General features: G+C 37.6%; 5 protein-coding genes across 7 annotated transcripts in view; 3 read left to right on the top strand and 2 right to left on the bottom strand.

Annotated features, from left to right (window-relative positions):
* LOC100740343 (huntingtin) overlaps positions 1-892 on the top strand; it is a 10,894-nt gene extending 10,002 nt beyond the window's left edge. For both annotated transcript variants that reach the window (XM_012386617.3, XM_003490181.4), the window contains exons 13-16: positions 1-31; positions 191-351; positions 424-511; positions 573-892. In XM_012386617.3, the coding sequence (XP_012242040.1) occupies positions 1-31; positions 191-351; positions 424-511; positions 573-671 (379 nt within the window). In that variant the 3' untranslated portion in view covers positions 672-892. The remainder of the gene's footprint in view (positions 32-190; positions 352-423; positions 512-572) is intronic.
* Positions 424-4,100, bottom strand: LOC100748168 (pickpocket protein 19-like). The gene is made up of 8 exons (XM_012386615.3): positions 2,797-4,100; positions 2,519-2,719; positions 2,192-2,446; positions 1,997-2,108; positions 1,614-1,890; positions 1,396-1,549; positions 1,218-1,318; positions 424-1,095 (listed from the first exon to the last, which is right to left on the bottom strand). The coding sequence occupies exons 1-8, from the start codon at positions 3,063-3,065 to the stop codon at positions 947-949; spliced, it is 1,518 nt and encodes a 505-aa protein (XP_012242038.1). The 5' UTR covers positions 3,066-4,100; the 3' UTR covers positions 424-946.
* Positions 3,761-6,785, top strand: LOC100748291. The gene is made up of 6 exons (XM_024368222.2): positions 3,761-3,784; positions 4,099-4,328; positions 4,383-4,728; positions 5,338-5,715; positions 5,788-6,132; positions 6,229-6,785. The coding sequence occupies exons 1-6, from the start codon at positions 3,761-3,763 to the stop codon at positions 6,586-6,588; spliced, it is 1,683 nt and encodes a 560-aa protein (XP_024223990.1). The 3' UTR covers positions 6,589-6,785.
* An 11-nt stretch (positions 6,786-6,796) lies between these two features.
* Positions 6,797-19,012, bottom strand: LOC100740588 (myogenesis-regulating glycosidase). 2 transcript variants are annotated; one of them, XM_003490183.3, is made up of 11 exons: positions 18,968-19,012; positions 15,205-15,482; positions 14,543-14,779; positions 14,158-14,448; positions 13,957-14,051; positions 11,983-12,182; positions 10,901-11,037; positions 9,690-9,908; positions 9,497-9,607; positions 8,139-9,134; positions 6,797-8,016 (listed from the first exon to the last, which is right to left on the bottom strand). In XM_003490183.3, the coding sequence occupies exons 1-11, from the start codon at positions 19,010-19,012 to the stop codon at positions 7,110-7,112; spliced, it is 3,516 nt and encodes a 1,171-aa protein (XP_003490231.1). In that variant the 3' UTR covers positions 6,797-7,109. The 2 variants fall into 2 exon arrangements, with proteins under 2 accessions (XP_003490231.1, XP_012242075.1); XM_012386652.2 differs by lacking the exons at positions 11,983-12,182; positions 13,957-14,051; positions 14,158-14,448; ... (1 more) ...; positions 15,205-15,482; positions 18,968-19,012 and adding an exon at positions 11,166-11,288.
* LOC100740711 (nucleoside diphosphate kinase homolog 5-like) lies at positions 12,193-14,300 on the top strand. Its single transcript, XM_003490184.4, has 5 exons — positions 12,193-12,806; positions 12,879-13,271; positions 13,361-13,499; positions 13,579-13,667; positions 13,755-14,300. The coding sequence occupies exons 1-5, from the start codon at positions 12,555-12,557 to the stop codon at positions 13,863-13,865; spliced, it is 984 nt and encodes a 327-aa protein (XP_003490232.1). The 5' UTR covers positions 12,193-12,554; the 3' UTR covers positions 13,866-14,300.
* Positions 19,013-19,713: the final 701 nt, after the last annotated feature.

Consider the following 19,713-nt stretch of genomic DNA (forward strand, 5'->3'; position numbering starts at 1 on the left):
CCCGCGGCTACTTGCCGCCGTTGTTTTTAAAGTTTGTATTGCCGATGCGAACGCATAGCAATATACTAAAAATAATTGAGTTGATTATCGTTGATTGGCTATTTTATGCAGTTGACTATCGATTGATCAGCAATACTTTAGATTACAAATAGTTTAAAGCAATAAGATGATTTTTCTCCTTTTTCTGTAGGTATGCGAACGAGCGTGCACTTGCGCGCAAATGGAACTTCTTCAAGATTGGGTTGTATTTAGTTTGCCAAACTTTATTCAGAGTTTACCTGTTACAATGTCAACATGGTGCTTGTCTTGTTTTTTTATCAGTGCATCCACAAATCATTGGCTGAGAGCTTTGTATCCTTTCACATTTTCGCTAGTTTGTCAAACATATTCATTTGTTGAAAGCTTTCTTAACAATCTACTCAGGTTTCCATATATACAATCAAGAATTGGAAAATACGAATACGAGGATAAGAAGATATTGTGCATCGCTGCTTCGGACTTCTATCGAAAGGTATGAAATTTTATGATAAAGTCAGCGCGTGATATCAAATAACGTTATCACTTTTCAATAGTTATCTAAGGACACTCAGAGGGAAGCTTTCGTGGAAACTTTCGAAGCAGCAGCAAAGGAACCTGGAACTCCGTTCAGTGACATTTTAGCGTCCTTCTAGCTAGTCTTATCATCGATCGTGTCGATATGGGAAAGTTAAATCAAAATGAGAAGTATTCATCGTAATTCTGCTCTTGAGTCTCTTTGTAAATTGATGTACAATCATTGCACGATCTCGACTCGTTGCGTGTACAGTTGTATGTGTATGTAATGATATTTATTTTACATCTGTCCTGTCGGAAAGAGGTAACACTGTTTACAATAAACAATATTTTTTAAATACTTCGCGTTTGTGCATCTCGAATTCTCCTTCCTCCGAAAATAAAGGAGATGTTCTTAGTTATATATACTGATTGCCTTTTTCTTGCGTCTCTGTTTCATTCGTTTCACGTAGAAGTACAAATGTATGGTGCCATAATAGAATATTTCAACGAAGGATAGTACACTGGCTCCCAGAAACAATCCCGCCGCTCCTCCAACACCAGCTGTAACGAATTTGTTCGTTTACAGAAACTTTTATTTCTTTATATTAATATTTTTTAAATATTTGTTTAATGTACTTCAAATTATAACTTAACTATCTACATATTTATTTACAGATACGTACTTAGAAAATCGTGAAACCCGTACAACAATGCTCGATGATGGATAATTAGCGGAAGCTCGACGACTAAAGTCATAACAGACACACTTATCGGTGTATCGTTTCTGAAACAATCCAAGAATTCTGTTTTACTATACGTGCTTTATCTCTGATCGTAATATGAATTAGTTTCGATAAATACAGTTCGGTGTCTTCACTATCTCTGATTTGATAGGTAAAGACATTGCAGTTTGGGAGGCATTCGCAAGAACGGGGTGGATATTGGAGCAGAAAAAGGCTCTGCTTCGCTTTTCCGATACATCGAAGTTGCGTAGAATTGCAAGTGTCTACACCCTCTGTAAAACCATTAAATTTATATTTATTCAATTTTTCTATTACGTTGATTTTAATATTACCAACCAATGGGCCTGGCAAAATGCGGACGACAATTGCATTTATCCTGTATCACTTTCATCCTACATTCGGTGATGCACATATTTCTCGTATACACTGGCCACGTTTTTAAACCACCGTCGTTGTAAACTTTGCAATTTCTTTGATGAGTACGAAGCTCTTTAACGTTTTCGTTCATATTAATCTGAGTTATCGACATGATGGCACGTTGCAGCATCCTTGGTTTTACCCATCTCATTGCAGTGTCGTATATTACCAGCTCAAAAGGATCGCATGCGGCGATCTGCAACACCAAAAAAAAAAAAAAAAAAAAAAAAAGGAAGAAAACACTTTGTTGCCGATATTTTATCATATCTTTGTTTTCAAAGCATATAAAAACATACTCGTACCAAAGCCATATGCTCCACGACGAAATTTTCTTGCGTGCCATCGACGTTGTATTCGTACAATGGTAATTGGTCTGGTATAGGAATAATGGTCCAGTTGTCGTTCTTCCAGTAGCTAGTTCCATATGAAAGAATCATGTGTTTGAGTTGATTTAATGTTAATTTAACAGGAAGAGGACACTAGAGAAAAGTACCAACTTTAAAGTGGCATAGATTGCGAAGACGCTCCTCGTTGTTAAGCACGCGCCTCTTTCTGTCATTACCCACGTTTCATAAGGATCGTTCGCTTTCAGAATATTCGAGGAAATATCTTTCTTCAAGTCGTAAAGTATTTCTAGCCACTTGTTCGCTGGAACTTCGTCGAAGATAGGTGTATTCATCATATTTTCATAAGTGATGTTGCCAAGGAAGACGAAGAACTGTTCTGCCTCTGATGTGTGTTTAATACCGTGTCTAGATGTGCAACGTACTTAATAACAAATATTTCATTTCATCCAGATATTATCGTAAGAATAAAGATTCTACTTTTTGAATACATGTGGAATCTTCTTTAGCTCGACGTTTGGTACCGGGCAAATAAACAGCGCTGGTTTCAATGTTACAAAATGGTCTCGATCAGTATCTACCACGATAACTGTGGCGTTATTCTGGTAACGATCCCAGAGTAGAAACGACAAGAAGATCAGGCACAATAGAGCTCCAAGAATGCAGAGGCCGGTGAGAAATCTTGTAAGACGTATATTTCGTAAATTATATTGCAATTTTATTATCTCGTTAGTTTGGATATTGTCGAAGGTACTTACGTCTCAACGGGGTGTCTATTTGGCGCTACCAGATGATTCAAGCCATGTACAGACGAGGAACTCGCGAATTCTACAAAATATTTTCCCGCGTTCGATTTCGCACTGATAATTGGCATGCCTATATGATTTGGATAATGTTTGAATACGGATTTCCTTTGTTTCAACGTAGCTTCCCAACGAGCTTGGAAGTCCGGTAATATCTCATTTTCGTAGAAATAATTATTTTTCTCCTGTGTCTTCTCCGATATATTTTTCGGTATTTTCGGCATGTTTTCTCGTCCGCGGATGACTCTTTCTTTCGATCAAATCCACGTGAATGGATATTAAAGTAAATGTTTATAATACAGAAAAAGATTCGCGTTATAATCATTCTCTATCTAATTCGTTGGTATTTCCATCGATCGATGAGAGACACTGCACGCGATGCTTCTATTAATTATGAATGATAACGTAATAAGATAGGAAGTAGATCTATAATAAAGATAATACAGCAGTTCAAGTCCTCGTGATTTATGCGATAATTAATTCGTAATGAAACACGTACGTATATGTTAATACGCGCGATAAAAAAGGTTTGCAGTATAAAAAAGTTTATTTCAAAAACAATTCTCGATCTTCCCCGTTGCTCGCAGTGTTTATCGCGAATATTGCAAATTTTTATTTTATATTCCAAATTTTTCCAGTGCCTACTTTAGCGCTAGATTCCAGAGATAACAGTGCGAGTCAATTCTTTTTTTTTTTTTACAACACACGTTCTTTTCTTTTTATATCAGAACACGAACTTTACCTTCTCTGTATTTCTTCCCTTTCTTTCTTTCGTCAATTTTCTTCGATGGAAGAACAACATTAAACAGAACAGCAGATCTTATTATGAACGAAGGTGAACTTGATCTTATGGGAATCCGGGTTGTCCGGGACGTGGGCAGATGCGAATTCCACGGGAGATTCTGACGTCAGCAAGATTATGGAACGACCAGATACAGAAACGGTTAGGTTTTACTCGTTAATTAACCCTTAAATGCAACTGTTGCCATTTCATCCATATATGCTATCCCCATATCACGATACGATATTTATTGCATTGTAATTTGAATGTATGTAAACGATACGATCGAAGAAATGGTCCGCCCCTACTTCAATAAAGCTTTTATTTCATCCGTTTAAAAAATTCAAATCGTTAATTTCGAAATGTTTCATCCTGTTGTTTGTGTTGATTTCTCGATGTACGTATCGATCGTCGTTAAACGAGAACACGGTCTTAATTAATAATTAAGAATAATTAATTCAACGACGCCTGCTTAGGAGACTGAGGAATGCTACCCGGTGCAGAAATACCACGACGTTCGACGAAAACAGGGTGAATCGCATCACGATTTGAAACACAAGTGTTGTTTAAAATGTAACCAGCCATGGACTGAGGTCGGGCCATCGGAATTTGGAAGGAGGCGTAGGAGAACAAAAGATCAGCTGCAACACTGTCCTTCTTGTCACTGTCCGCCTGAAACAGTGAAATATTCGATCGGAAGAACAAAGTACGTTTAATTCGCCGTTGTACCTTACAAGATTAGAACGATTGCTTTTGCTAGCTGTTCGAAAAACATGGATGCGGTTTTGAACGAGTACGAACACTTGTTGACGACTCCGACGAGTCAAACGTTCAAGCATCAGAGATCTCAGAGCAACTCGATGTCGCCGAGATTATGCGCACCGTCGCCTTGCAGCAACGCGGCGTATGCTCATTATCATTCGCGGAAAAGGCAACCGAGCAATCATCGACGTCAATGTAGGAACGAGCAGGAACAAATGCTTTCAATTATGAAGAACACGTTACATTCCGGTGGCAACGATCACGAGACTTTTTATTGCGAATATCCACGGTCTATGAAAAACAGCTATAAGAAAGAGAGCTACTGTACGAAGAACGGTGATCAGGTAAAGATACTTCTTATTGGAGGCTGCGGCTCTTTATGCACTTATGTTCAATTTGCATATTACGGTTGTGATGTATAAAATATTATATGTACTATAATATGTATTATTATATGTAATATTATATAATATATGTATTATAATATTATATGTTATAATATTATATATATTATTATAATATTATTATAATAATATATTATAATTATTATAATATAATATATATTATATATAATATTATAATATAATCATAATAATATTATAATATAATAATATAATATATTATAATATTATATATATATTATATATAATATTATATAATATTATATATATTATTATAATATTATTATGATTATATTATAATATTATATATTATAATATTATATGTATTATAATATGTAATATTGTATGTATAAAATATTGTAATATAAAATATTGCAAGTAAGGTACTTGTTATAAAATTTAGTCGCTGCGTAATTGCTATTGCCTTGCCGTTTCTTTAATTGCATTTATGGGACTAAGACTTTATGTAAATACTAATTAGTATCTAAGCAGTCTAATTAGTACAACTGAACATGTCCAAATTTCTAGAAGATTAACATGTTTTCGAAATAGGCAATGGCAGGAATTATGAAGACCGTGGACGTGGACAGCGAGACGATGGAACAGTATATGCGACACAAGAAGGAGCGCATTTTGAAGTCAGAATCACGAACAAAAGAGAGACACCACGTTGATAAAACGAACAGGATAAACGCGGATGAAAAATACGATTTAGGAGGACATAAGGACGACGGCTGGTTATACACTAAGGGTAGATTGAGATTCAATTTATCCAAGCACGAGAATGAAAATAAAGTAGAGGAGGAAGGTTTGGCTGAGGATCGGAACCTACAGGGGAACAACAGATCTAGCGTGCAACCGAATAAACTTTCTATCCTAAAAGGCAGCAGTTCGCAGACTTCGTCGAAAAATAAAAACGTCGAAGACGTGGTGAGTCTTTAATCACCGTTCTTTTATTCTCAGGTATGAACATTCTATCGAAGCTATTTTTTCACCTTTCAGTCGAAGCATAAAATTCCGACAATCGACGCAAACGGTTATTCGAAAGAGGCAGATTTGTCAAAAGGAGCCGAGATTTGTAAACCGTGCCAGCGATCCGTTGTTCAACAGAATTCTCCTCGCAGCCCTGGCAAAGAATCGATCAGTAACTCTGAAGAAACCAGAGACGAAAGCTCGTGTTCCGAATTAGTTAAAGAGGAAGACGAAGAATCTCCTTCTAGGAAGAATATTTACGCAGGTGGAGATCTCGATCTCGATCTTGATCTTCGTGCGACTAAAAGTTACATCGTTGATCTAATCGATAGGGTTCTTAGCAAGAAATTCGCCATCTCGCCGGGTCAGCAAAAGGTTTTCATTCGATTTCAAATGATTCGATAAGCCAAAATTTGCCCATTATTTTTCTCTTCTTCAATGCATCTGAACATACTTTTCATCGCGTTTCAGAACATAGAATCGAATCGAGAATTAGCGGAACAAGGATTCTCCATAGAAATAATACGTGCGTTGCGCGATGATTGTTGCGAGATATTTGCAAAGGATCTGTCGAGCCATCACGAAACATCGACTGAATATATAAAACGCTTGAAAACCCTTCGGTGGAAACACATGCAACACATTCAGGACGAGTTTAAAAAGCTGTGTGATCTTCAAAAGTTTCTAGACGAGTATTCACCGAGGCAGTCGTTACCCTCGTTTCAATCTCTTTCGGGTGCGATCGAACAGAGGGTGGAGGAACGACAGCAACAGCAAGCGCAACAGCAACAACAACACGAAGAGAAACAGAATTTGGGTACGATATCGTGAAGATTTCAAGGGTCGATTTAATGGCGTCAAATTTTCACGATTAAATAGCTCTCTATTATCGAAGAGATGCATTTCTATTCAGCATTAGATATAACGCAACGAAAGAAATAGATTTTTAGTTTACTACTAGTACTGCGTATCGTCTATTTTTTACCGAATTATTCGAGTTTAAAAGAACATAAGATTTTATTAATGAAACGCAGACGAATAAAATAAAATAAATATATTTCGATATATAAAGAAATAAATACTTTTAGAGCGTTGGAACGTTACAAACTTAACACTCTTCTTCTTCTTCAAATTCTTATCAGCCATTTTCTATCGTAAATCCATAAAATAAAGCGATCCACAAAGGAATCGCGTCGATGTCTTTTTGGCCACAACTTTCTTCTTCCTTCCCTCGGTTTTTTCATCTTTTTTTTATAGTCCCTTAAAATCTCCAAACTCACTAATCCTTCTCGTATACAGAAACTTGCAAAAGTTCTCCGTATACAAAAGTACCGTATACAGTGATATTCAATTTAAAATCTTGTATTATCCGGCATTTTCACAAAGTAAGCAACCTTATCCTCAGCGACTCTGTAATTGTGGATCCATCTAGATCCTTTCCTAAGACTACCATCGATTCCATCCTTCCACACTCCTGCAGGCAGATAAACTTCTCTCTGTCTGCTACCGGAATAAAGTACGGGCGCTACTATAAGTTCCTCTCCCACAGAAAATTCATCGACGACAACGTGACAGGCCGGATCCGCAGGATCTAACATCCACAAGGGTCGAATTATTGGTAGACCAGTGTCGAGTATTTCCTTAGCGTATTTCTTTAACAACGGTGTCACTGTCTTTTGTCTTAAGGTCGTCAACGTCTTGGCTATTTCTAACACAGACTCGTCCGAGTATTTGCTTGGTAAATGAGTGAAGCGTATCACTGGTAAAAACGTAGACAGCTGTAACCATCTGATGTACAATTCTTTGTCCGGTAAATTCACTTCAAAGTCATTATCAGGATTATTGTCGGACATGGGGAGAGCCACGTCTCCTCCAACAGCACCCGGCATAATGAATGGATAACCAATCATTCCATAGGTCAAAACTGTTGGTATAACAGTCTTGATGGCCTTCCAAGAGGAAGAGAATGGCGGAAGGGAAACGAATACCGGCGGTCGTGGCCTAGAGATCGCGCCTGACACACCCATCACTGGCACGGATCCCAATATCGATTTTGTGAATATCGTTTTGTAATGATCCGGATTTGTCAGTGGCTGTTCGCATTTGTAATAGTGAGGCATGTCTTGCGCTGTGCCTAAGTCAAGGTAGAACGAGTCCACGTGGTACTTCATGATCAATCTTTCGAGCTTGGACTGCAGCCAAGGTAGAGTTTTATTGTTCGTGATATCTAGGACGCCAACGCTGTTACTCTGCTTGTACCTGTGAACAGAATTTCGTATCTTTATTTAATCTTATTTACTGTCTTATATATATATATATGATTATACACATGGGAATATATAATCCGTTGGACTACTTTTTGTCGACTACTCTATTTTTACCTAGCCAAAGCGGGTATTCTCGGATCACTTCCTCTCTCAGAGATCAATAATCGGTTAGCCACGGCGTCTCTAAAATTGATAGACTCTGTAGATATAAACGGCTGTATACTGAACACGATTCTAAATCCTCGACGGTGAATAATATTAATCGTTTCTTCCATCGACGGAAATCGTTCCTCATCCAACACGAAATCACCTGGACTAGGCTGCCACTCCTCGCTCAGCAAAACGTGTCCCTGTCTCAAGAAGCCCAAAGCTATCACGTTATCCGTGTAATTGTAAACCGCTGCTTCACTGGTAGGTGAAATTTGCCAGACTGGTTCAGACAGCAGCGAATGAACCGCGTTCAACTCGTCCGGTTTTAAACCGTCCCACAAAGACTTCTCAGCCATGGAAGAATGCAAATTCTTCATATTATCGGTAGCACAGATCGTGTAGTTTAACTGAGGCAACGGTGTCAGATGATTAATATACGCGAAAGCATCATATTTCGCTTGCATACAGAAGTTGTTGCTTTTGTTTGCGTTAATCGACACGTAAAGTGGAGTTTCTGGATCAACCAGTACAGTAGCGCCTTTCGAGTTTAAGAAATATCTCTTGAGTACATTTCCAAAAGGATGTTTGGTAATGTCACCGGTAATAAAAGGACTTAAATCAAGTCGTCCACGTTCGAGAGGATAAGGCATATTCTGCACTTGGCCACCACCGTACCAATGGCCTCTCTTTTGGGACCAATCGAAGCAATCTTTGGGGTTGTAGTGAGGACTTAAACTTTGCCAAGTAACGTGGTAACAGTGCATGTCCGTGTGTTTTGTGTGAGCGAGATATAGACGTGCTTGTTGAATCCACTCCATGCAAACAGAGTCTTGCTTCTGGTGATGAGATAGACAAGGAAATACTCCGGTCTCTGCAGGTATACCCTCGCCGAGTCTCGCTGCGATCACTTCCGTTCCGGTACTGCTGTATACGCGCATCACTCGTTCGTTCTTATTGAAACTAAAAATGACAAATTTAAAACATTTATTTATCGAGGCTTTCAGATACTGTAGCACAATTTACACTGTCGGAAACTTCTATTCTAAAAATTCATCAAAATGATAATTGTATTCTCCAATGTGGCATAAGTTTGATGCGTGACAGAGTACGAAGTTACGCGATAGAGAATAAAAATATACAAAAAGCACCATAGAAAGACGATGTAGAGAATATACAAAACTATAGAAAATATTCGAAGCGTAGAACTCGCTGTGATATTTAAATAAATCTCTGCTTCTGCTTCTTTACTTATCATCGCAAAGACATAAATTGGTACAAATATCCGCAGTCTGGTAATAAGATTATTACATCTTCTTGCTTACCTAAATTTGTCGAAATAGGCCCGTTGAAGAACGTGCTGCGTATAATAAATATGCGCAAATCCTACCAGGAAGACGACACAGAGGAACAATATACCGACGAAAGCTCGAAGTCTAAGAACAATCATCGAAACAAACGTTTAGACTCTAAGTCGGAAATTACTTATAGGTAGTCACGTTTCTCGAACTTGTTTACCGATAATCGGCGTTCTGCCTCTTCTTGCTACTGCGTAGAGCTTGAGGAATCGACAGCTGAAGTTTTTCCTTGAGCAAACTGCTAATGCTGTTAACGCTCGTTATCGTGGAGTTGGTGCTCTGCCCTCCAGATAGTTCCATCGGATCGTTTCCTAATTTCTTATTTATCATTGGAGACATGGTTCTGCCTTTCCTTCGAGGTGGAGCTTGCAACGGTACTCTAAACAATTACGAAAGAAAATATGTAAATTTTCTTCTTTCATGTGAAATATCTAAAAGAGGCAGCAAGCTTTATTCTCGTTTCTTCTTTTACAATACCTTTGCAGAGACACCGCACTGCCAACGTCGTATCTTGGCATCATTTTCTGTTCGAAACTTCGTGAGAACGATTATTATCGACGTTTGACTCTCATGGAATTTATCGCCGAATTAATAAGCGATGGAAACTAAAACTGTAGCTTATTCGATTTCGCGTGCAAAGTGACTGCTAGAAACAAAGCGAGCGCGCGGTAAGCCTTAAAGTCTCGAGGGCAAACACTGCGTTAATCTCACCAAGTGCATCGTAAATTACACGAAGATACGCAACAGCGTACACGTAACACAAAGTACGCGGAAATCTCTTGGTGTTAAAGACTGTTAATGGTCAAATACCGACTGACTGGCAGTCTGGTACGACGATTGGGAGAGTCTCGATCGTACTCTTAGTGCGATAACCCTGAAGCGATATAAAGAAGGTCGAATCCGAAGATGATCCTCGCACTGAGCGCACATAATTCTACGAAGACACGAATACTGGTTTTAACTAGTTAGACAAAGGATTTACATGTGATGTGACGAATATTAACGAACAAACGTTTCAGGAGTGTTCCTCTCTCCTTTTTAAAGGCAGTTCGAATTGACAGTGTTTAAGACATCGTTTTGTGATTACTTTACTATATGATTAATTATTGTTTTGTATTTATACGCTGAACTTTTTTCTACGAAATAAATATTTATATTCGTCTGCGAGCGTGTATATTTTTGTATAAAAACGCGTATAAAAATTTGTAAAATCTCGTACCGCAAAATTGGATTCGCTTACTATGTCGTATGGATAATTACAATATTTTATTAGCCTTGTCATTTTTTTACGTTCAAAGGGGACGATTTATTAACGTGTGATCGTATTTAAAAGACTCACGGGATATTTATCAGCCGAATAAAAAAACTTACTTGGCCAACTCTTCGTCATTCGCTTCTTCCTCGGTCTCAGAACCGAGCGGACTTCCATTGGGCGTCGAACCGCTGTTGCTGAACGTCACGCTGCTGCTGTCGTCGCTCTCCGATCTCGTGAACTTCGAGGCGGTTCCCTGCGAAAGTTTGATCGCTCGTGAACATCGAACAATCCCGAGAAAATCAATTTGTGGACAAGTAACAAGAAGAGAAAATTTAAATCGTTGTCACGTTTCCTGTTTTATCCTTTCTTCCGTGACCTTACTCGTTTAAACTCTCGAAATGTCAAGTCACGATGAACAACGATGGAAAATGAGACCCGCTGCTTCGAACGACACTCGAGAACTACTCTCACGGAAACGTAGAACGGCATAGCACAGCACGGTGAATGCATAGGTTGACGATGGTAAACATTACGTAATCACCGAGAAATCATACTTTTTCATCGACAAATCGCAACCGACTCAGAAACCGAAGCGAAAACTTTCGGAATTGGAAAAATGATATGTAATTCAAAAATAATATTTATGCCAATTCCCACTATGCGATATTTGTAGCAGGTATCAGGCTGCGGAATAAAGAACAAACCTTTATCACATCCAGCTTTACATTCTCGGATAATGCTCTTTTCAGAGAATAGTGAGATATGGAATAGATAGAACTGCATTTATAATCCTTGACATCCTTCACATACATAGAGAATACTGTCTTGATCTTTTATGCGAATAACAAACACACACTACTATACATATTAAAGGTTTATTGTGAATAATGCAGATATAATCCAAATGAATTATTCTTCACTGGAAGAAACCAGTTTCCAGCTTCAAATTCCTTCAGTACATTTAATAAACATATATACGGATAATTATGACAGAATGACGACAGCTAACGCTGCTGTTAATACCTTTGCTGGGCTCGCACTGTCATGGATTATTCATAGTCAAGCTTAAGACAATGTTTGATTTGCGAATATTAGGAAGAGACTGTGTATGTGTTTAAGCAAATATTATTGAATCCCTGAGAAACAAGTATCGTCTTCTATTCAACTTCTCCGCGAACATCATATTCTTCGAACTTACCTTTTGCCTATCGATTCGTAGATCCTCCATTTCATCCAGATTACTCGGCATCGAAATACTCGTTTTACGAATTCGATTAGCTAGTATCGTAGGATCGCTCGTTTCAGTACTCTTGTCATTTGGAACTTTTATAGTTTCCGTAATTTTGTCTGTGGATGTGGCAGGCGCGTTTTCGTTATGTCCCGCCACCTTCGATGTATCTGGAAACCATAATTATTTTCTCCTTGTTATGTTGTATGTCTCTGAGAAATAGAAATATTTTAGAATCGTAAGTTTTATTTGCGAGTATAATTGAGTATGATTTCAACGCTATAAGAGAGAAATATTAGGAATAAAATATTTACTTATTTAAAGAAGTCATTATTTCTTCCGAATTTCAAACTAAAAACTATATTTTACCACAATCATCGATACTCGATCGACAGTGTTACCAACGTTACTTTGTTTTCGATATTGTTGCCTAAATGTCAACAACTCTAACCTCGATAGAGTACGTTTTCTATCATACCAAATGAACACAATCGACGAAGAAAATTATAAGAGAACGGCTGACGATCTTAAATACCAAAAAAATGTGCGATTGTCCTGCGGATAAAGAGGATGGTAGCAGAAAGGTTCCGGAGACAGTGACGCTTTTCAAAAAATGTGCAAAATCGTACCGTCCAACGAAAGACATAACCGAACCACCGAGCTGTGACACAATTTCGGATAAAGATATCTGGAGTACTGTGGATTCTTCGCAATCGGATCATAAATGTACTATCTACGGATCCCCAAAAGGATCACAGTCGAGCTCAAATAGTTTTAGCACTGGTTCCAAAGTGGTAATTTTATTCTCAATTTTTCATAATCGAACAAAACGTTTCGTCAGCTACATTATTTTTCACATCATGTAGTACAAGTTCGTCGATTTTGGGGAATGCGAGTGTCTCGGAGAAGCGGAAGAAGAACCATGGCATCCACCGATATTCAGTTACGAGCCGTGCGTCGAGGAAGAGGAAGTCGAAGAGAGGCCAGACATCGAGTGCACGTTGGCAATTATAAAACCAGAAGCAATAATCTATAGAAAACAGATCGAGCAACGAATATTCGAGGAAGGCTTCGAGATTTATCAAACACGATGGCTGCAGCTCACGCCAGAACAGGTGTCCGAGTTTTACTCGGATAAATATGGACAGCTAAATTTTGCATATCTTGTTGCCTATATGGCATCAGAACCTATAATCGTTCACGTTTTGGCGAAAAAATGCGCCGTTCATGAGTGGCGATTGCTCATGGGTCCGACGAAAGTAATTTATGAATAGGTTCGACCACCTCGAGAATATCTCGTTTAATTCTCCAATTACATTTAATTATAAATTACATACAATTATTTCAGGTCACGGAAGCTCGTTTGTATTATCCTGATAGTATAAGAGCGAGATATGGTAGAAGAGGCGAGGATTTTAAAAATGCTGTTCACGGAAGTAACACTCGACAAGAGGCTGAGAAAGAAATTCATTTCTTCTTTCCTGATTGTATAGATTCTGTAGTTACGTGTCCTTTTCTCTCTTTTTTTTTTTTTTAATCATAGATCATTTCGTTTGTTTGTTTCAGTCATAGTCGAGCCTCTGCTGAAGAATCAAATAGCAGTGGATTACTTGTGGGAAGTACTTAACCCTGTACTCGTAGAAGCACTATCAACAGTAAGAAAAACAACTTCTAGGATACCTTTTGTCAAACCTCAACGATTAGACAGGAAATTGATAATTTGTTCAAATTCCTTTACACAGTGTTGCAAATTAAAACCTGCAGATCCTGTCCTGTGGCTTGCCAATTGGTTGATTATGAACAATCCGAATAAACCGAAATTGCCGCAAGATCTTGCCATGATTCCATCATGAATATCGAGATTTATATTTTATACTTCCGAAGACTTTGCTGTTTCTCGTAAATTCTATTTTCCTGATATTAATAAACTACGTTTTATCTCACCTACTGTGATTTTCTCCTTCTGAGGTTCGTGACGTTGACATGGCGTTCTTTTGTTTATTGCCCTTCTTTGCGTTCCGCTTAAAATGGGACTGTACCTTGAGAAAGTATCATCGCGTTAATAAACCATAACGACATGTTACAACTCTATCGTCATTTCTTTTTATTAATACTAATAATAGTCGTTCTATCGATTATCGGTACCTCGAAATTACTAAATTTTGCACAACATTCACAAGCTGTTCGTCCTCAAAAATTCCGTGGCCGAGCGTTTCGTTTTCTTTGGTTAACGTGCACTGTTTCTTTTCGACGTTCCCATCAACATTCACCGCAGAATCCTTCGTTCTACCTCGTGAACGTTCTCCTCGTTCACGCGTAGAATCACAATTCCCAGTGTGACTCACAGTCGGTAAGTGAATCGTATTCGACGAGTACAAATTATTCACTTTATGGACACGATTTATTTCGTCCAATCGTGATCCCCAAGTGGAACTCCTACACCCAAAAAATTAATCCGTAATTCTGACGACTTTTCGATCGACGTGTTATTCGACCGAACAACGTGAGTGAAATCGAAATTGCGTTCTACCTAGGGCGTTCTTCGTTCACGAAACGCACTCTTGCTACTGTTCCACCACTCTGCTCGTCATCGAAATCATTGCACGTGATTTCCGGTGCCGCGCCGATTAATCCATTGTCGTCTGGAATTTCCAGATCGTCCCGGAGGTTACCGTTTCTTCTCGAACTCTTCTTTTCGTTCGACACCTTCTTTCTCGCCGGTTTTTCAGGTGTTTTCGCTGGATAGTATTTTCCTCCACTTGGTGACCTTCGAAGTATATGCAAGATAAGGTTATTATATCGTTACCAGCGCGTGAAAACTTTACAGGGTCGTTTCGTCTGTTCCCGAAAATTAGGTCTAGTTCATAGAGAGCTTCGTATGCTTTATTTCCAGAAAGCTAGATTTAAATATTACTAAAATGTAAATTATAGAATTAGACAGATCGCAGAGAGCTTCGTACGACTTATTCTCAAAATCTAAATCCGCGTTATAAGGAATGTCGTATATTTTGTCCTCAAAAACTAGATCTAGACCGTGAAGAACGTTTTACAGATATTGCCGTCGAATTTTCCCCCAAAAAAGGTAAATTTAATAGTTTTCGTGATTATTCTAAGTTAAAGGTGGCGATCTGAATTTAATCGAAAAGAGATGGTCGTCGATCCCTGGCGTTAAACGAACGGCAATCGTTTTACCTGGAAGAGTGCCAAGGATCCACCCAGGTGGGTTCCCCGGAGCTGGTTTCAACAGCTCCGCCAGCGGGAAGATGTTCCACCACGCTGCTATATGCTGGCTTGTACCAAGGTGACGGGATCCTGACTATTCTACCAGGGGACAAAGATTCCTCTGGCTTACTTCCGCTCTGTTGTGGCAATAAGAATGACAGGGAAACGCCTGGTCGTTCTGCCAAGCCGACTGGATCGACACTGGCTACACTGACGTCCCAGGGATCGACGATGGAGAGCAATACTTTCTGCGCAAAGAGAATAAGGATGGAGAGTATGTCGGAGGGAAGAGGGGCAATCAGAAGAGTACCGTCACGGGAGTTGGCTAGTTAAAGTTGATTAAAGTTATGTCGTGGTACCGTCAGTTGAGCCAAAGTGAAAAGAAGAGGATCATCTCCAGACGGTTGCGTCGTGACAAGAAACCTTCGTGGCATCTTTCACGGTTGAGCAAGGGAGGAACGTAAAGATTTATCGTGTCGTTGTTACTCAAGTATTAGAAATTGATAAATTTCTGGCCCTTAAATCCGAGTGTAAAATGTGACGAGCTTCGAAATCGACATTCGTGAAACTAAAAATTCGAAGGTTCTTTCGTTACATATTTATGATCGCACTCGAACGAGCTCGTTAAAGAGAAATCAAATTATGGTATTTACACTTCGTTAATCATCGAAAGTGGCATCGAGCTGACAGTTCAACGTATACGAACCATTCGAATTACATAATGGAAATTGATAATGGCTTGCATGTCGCACGTGTGCTATTTTCTTTTTTATTTTTAATGTACCAGACAAATTTTAAATCGTCGATTGATTTCCTTCTTTTCTTTTTTTTTTTTTTTTTTTTTTTTTTTTTGGTTTTTTTTTTTTTTTTTTTTTTTTTTTTTTTTTTTTTTTTTTTTTTTTTTTTTTTTTTTTTTTTTTTTTTTTTTTTTTTTTTTTTTTTTTTTTTTTTTTTTTTTTTTTTTTTTTTTTTTTTTTTTTTTTTTTTTTTTTTTTTTTTTTTTTTTTTTTTTTTTTTTTTTTTTTTTTTTTTTTTTTTTTTTTTTTTTTTTTTTTTTTTTTTTTTTTTTTTTTTTTTTTTTTTTTTTTTTTTTTTTTTTTTTTTTTTTTTTTTTTTTTTTTTTTTTTTTTTTTTTTTTTTTTTTTTTTTTTTTTTTTTTTTTTTTTTTTTTTTTTTTTTTTTTTTTTTTTTTTTTTTTTTTTTTTTTTTTTTTTTTTTTTTTTTTTTTTTTTTTTTTTTTTTTTTTTTTTTTTTTTTTTTTTTTTTTTTTTTTTTTTTTTTGAGAGGCTTAATTGTAGCTTTCGAAAGATAAGAGTTGCTCTATCTTGGCAAAATCGTCTTGGCAGATTTGTTCAAGGATAAGAACGAATCGGACGCAAGATGGAAAGTTGAATAAAGATCCGATTAAATAGGATATTTGAAAGGGGCAAATATTAGGTAATTAAGTAGTATAAAAGCAGAGAGATTGGCGTGTTGCATTTATTCGCTACACTGTAAATATATTTGCGAAGTGTACATCGAGCGGTGTAGTCGGTATTATCAAGGGGACCATATCTTGTTTACGTTCGGCGGAGCAACGGACAGAGTTTTAAACAAACTAGACAATAAAACAATTACAAAAAAGCCGTGCAAAGATTACATGTACGGTTTAAATCGCCGCAATTAGCGAATGAACAATTTTCTTAGATGTTCGTTTGTTGCTTCGCTATTGATACACTAACATTTGATAAGAATAAAAGGAAGTATTACTTGTTGAAGATAAAGCGTAAAGCTACATACGTTGAATGCATGAGTCAGATTCCTCGTGATCCACGATACATGTATCAAGCTCTTTTCTCGTTCTACGAGACAATTCGTGTTTCCCTGATGTCATATTAGAATAACGTAATTGACTGTTAATTGCATGATTTAACGACTACCGTTTTCTTCTTTTGAAATAAATACATTTTAATTCAACAGACAGAATCACCATTACAAAAGCGTTGTAAATTTGCACGAAAAGAGTGGCGACGTTTGGGACGACGTTGCTCGACGAGTGACCGTCATTGTTTTGCGTTTCGTTTACGATTCAAATCTCGAGGATTTCGTGAATATAGGAAAACAAGGGGAAAAATTAACGACGATGATCTCATTCGCACGGTTGATTCGTTTGCACGCAGAGATGCGAGTTTTCTATGAAATTAGGTTAACAACTGCAGAAACAGTAAGATAACTTTCGACCTCGAACGAAAGATCGAGTTATAACTCGATACAACAACAGTAGCAACACAAAGTTTTATCCTTTCCTCGAAACGTTCCGAGTCTGATTACCATGAGTTTTGATACCTTCCCGTGGTCATTTCTTAGAAAAATTAATTATAATTTACACGATATGCCAATACTTATCGTGCATATTCTATACGTCGTGTTTAGTCCGATACGTAACATGCAAAGTATCGACATCCTATAAAAAACAAAATCAGATTTTTCACGCAACAAGAACTTTACGGACAAAGTTTAATTCAATCATGCAACTCTGTTATGCAAGCGATGATTTTGAAGGCCAAGGAAAATTGTTGAGACAACTAAGAAAGGCTGTGTTGAGTCTTTCGTCGACAAATATCACTGGCAGCAAATTCACAAATAGCTTGTCAAATTAGTTTCTATCGATCTATAATTCTTTAGAATCGTTCGATGTGTTGTACAACGATATTAGATAACGTGTTTCGGAAAATACAGGGTTCGCAAGTTAATTTGAGTACGTAACAGAAATTCAAACAGTAGTCGATAAATCCGTGAATCAGACTGTCGTGCAGACTGAAATAAAACAAGATCGTAATAAATATGGAGTGGCAGTATCGTTTGAAATATTTATATTTTCGCGTTACTTTTAAATAAATTTGTCATGCTTCCACGTATTCGGACATATGTTATAGTTCTAAAGAAAAGGGGCTAATTAGAAATGCTAGATAACTTGCATGACGTCAGTAAGACTATTTAACAGGAAGCGATAGAATTCTTAAATAAAGATGATTTACGATAAGTGATAATTTAAATAGATTTCATTACTCGATAGAAGCATTCTGTAATTAAAGAACATTACTATTTATCATTACTATTTATCACGGCAAGTCAACGGCTAAAAACGCTTACAGTAAGAAGGTTGTTACTTTGTACGATTCTTTTATATCGTTTCATCTTTGCAAATGTTATTCTTAAATGGGTCGGCAAAACCGAACGCAGCTTTGAAATGGTGTAAATCAATGCGTCAATTGTTGAGCAGTGTCAAAGTTGCATAACTCTTTGGTCTGTTCGCACAATGAATTTTCAATAAACTACCGTACTTGTATATATTCGTTATACATATTGTATATAATTTCAAGATACAACTGAAAAAGAACGAGGAGAATAATTAGAATGAAAAGTATTCAGAAACAACCACCGAGCTTAAGATTTAAGTCTTAAAATTCTCTGAAGTTGATCGTCCCTTTACACGATCGAAGAAAAATCCAATAAAAAACGGATAGTACCTGATTCGCGAGAAAAGAAACATAGAATGCAATTTTGAGAAAACATACGCGCAACTTTCACGCGGCGTTTAAACGATTCTTATCGCTTCAAAGGCACGACGCGGTTCTACTAGAAAAACTATTAAAATTGTTATCGATCACGTTGCTCGAAATACGTTGCACTACGCTGTCGAAAAAAAAAAAAAATAAGTAAATGGAAAAAGACAAGAAGGATGTTCACTCACCTTTTGATTGTCGGCTCTCTTTCGTTTCCTCTTTAATCTCTCCATTATTCTGGATCGAACGTTCGAACCGGTTGATCGCAGACGATTATCGAGCTTTCGAGCCTAAATTATACCGCGTACGTTGAGACGATTAGATGAGAGAACCTCCACCTTCGAAGACAGGTGGTTTTAGACTGATCTTCCGTTCCTTATATCGGCAACCACTTAGCGATATCTTCCGAGACCGCGTTCAATGTATCGGTAACGCGTTTGCGCGCGTATAAACGCTCACCGATTTGCAAGCGTTCACTAATACATAAAAATTGAATACCGCATACTTGTATATATACAAGATATGTCCCTCTTTCCGCCCACGGACAACTGATATCGATAAATCCCGTGAGTGACCAAATCGGAGCGCGTGAGCGAGCGTGTTTACGCCGCTACCGATCGGATACTAGTACAGTTCGCGATCCTTCGGTAGGAACTTTATATTTCCCGAGAAGACGGTTCGCAATCACCAAGGCGGCCCATAATCGCGAAATAAAAATTTCTCTTTTTAAATGTTCGCGACGAATTTTACGCGGCCTCCGGTATCGAAGGAGAAGAAGAAGAAGATCGCGTTCGTAGGTATCTTTTTAAGGGAAAGCTCGTGGAAGAAGAAAATTTCGAGCATCGAGGAAAGAGCTTGTTGTATAGTGATTAGCGATTAGTTTCGAAAAAAATTCGTAACTTCGGCAAAGATTTGCAACGTATCGATCTCGCGA

The sequence above is a fragment of the Bombus impatiens genome, unplaced genomic scaffold, assembly GCF_000188095.3.
Source record: "Bombus impatiens unplaced genomic scaffold, BIMP_2.2 scf_0406, whole genome shotgun sequence".
In the NCBI taxonomy this organism is placed as follows: domain Eukaryota; kingdom Metazoa; phylum Arthropoda; class Insecta; order Hymenoptera; family Apidae; genus Bombus; species Bombus impatiens.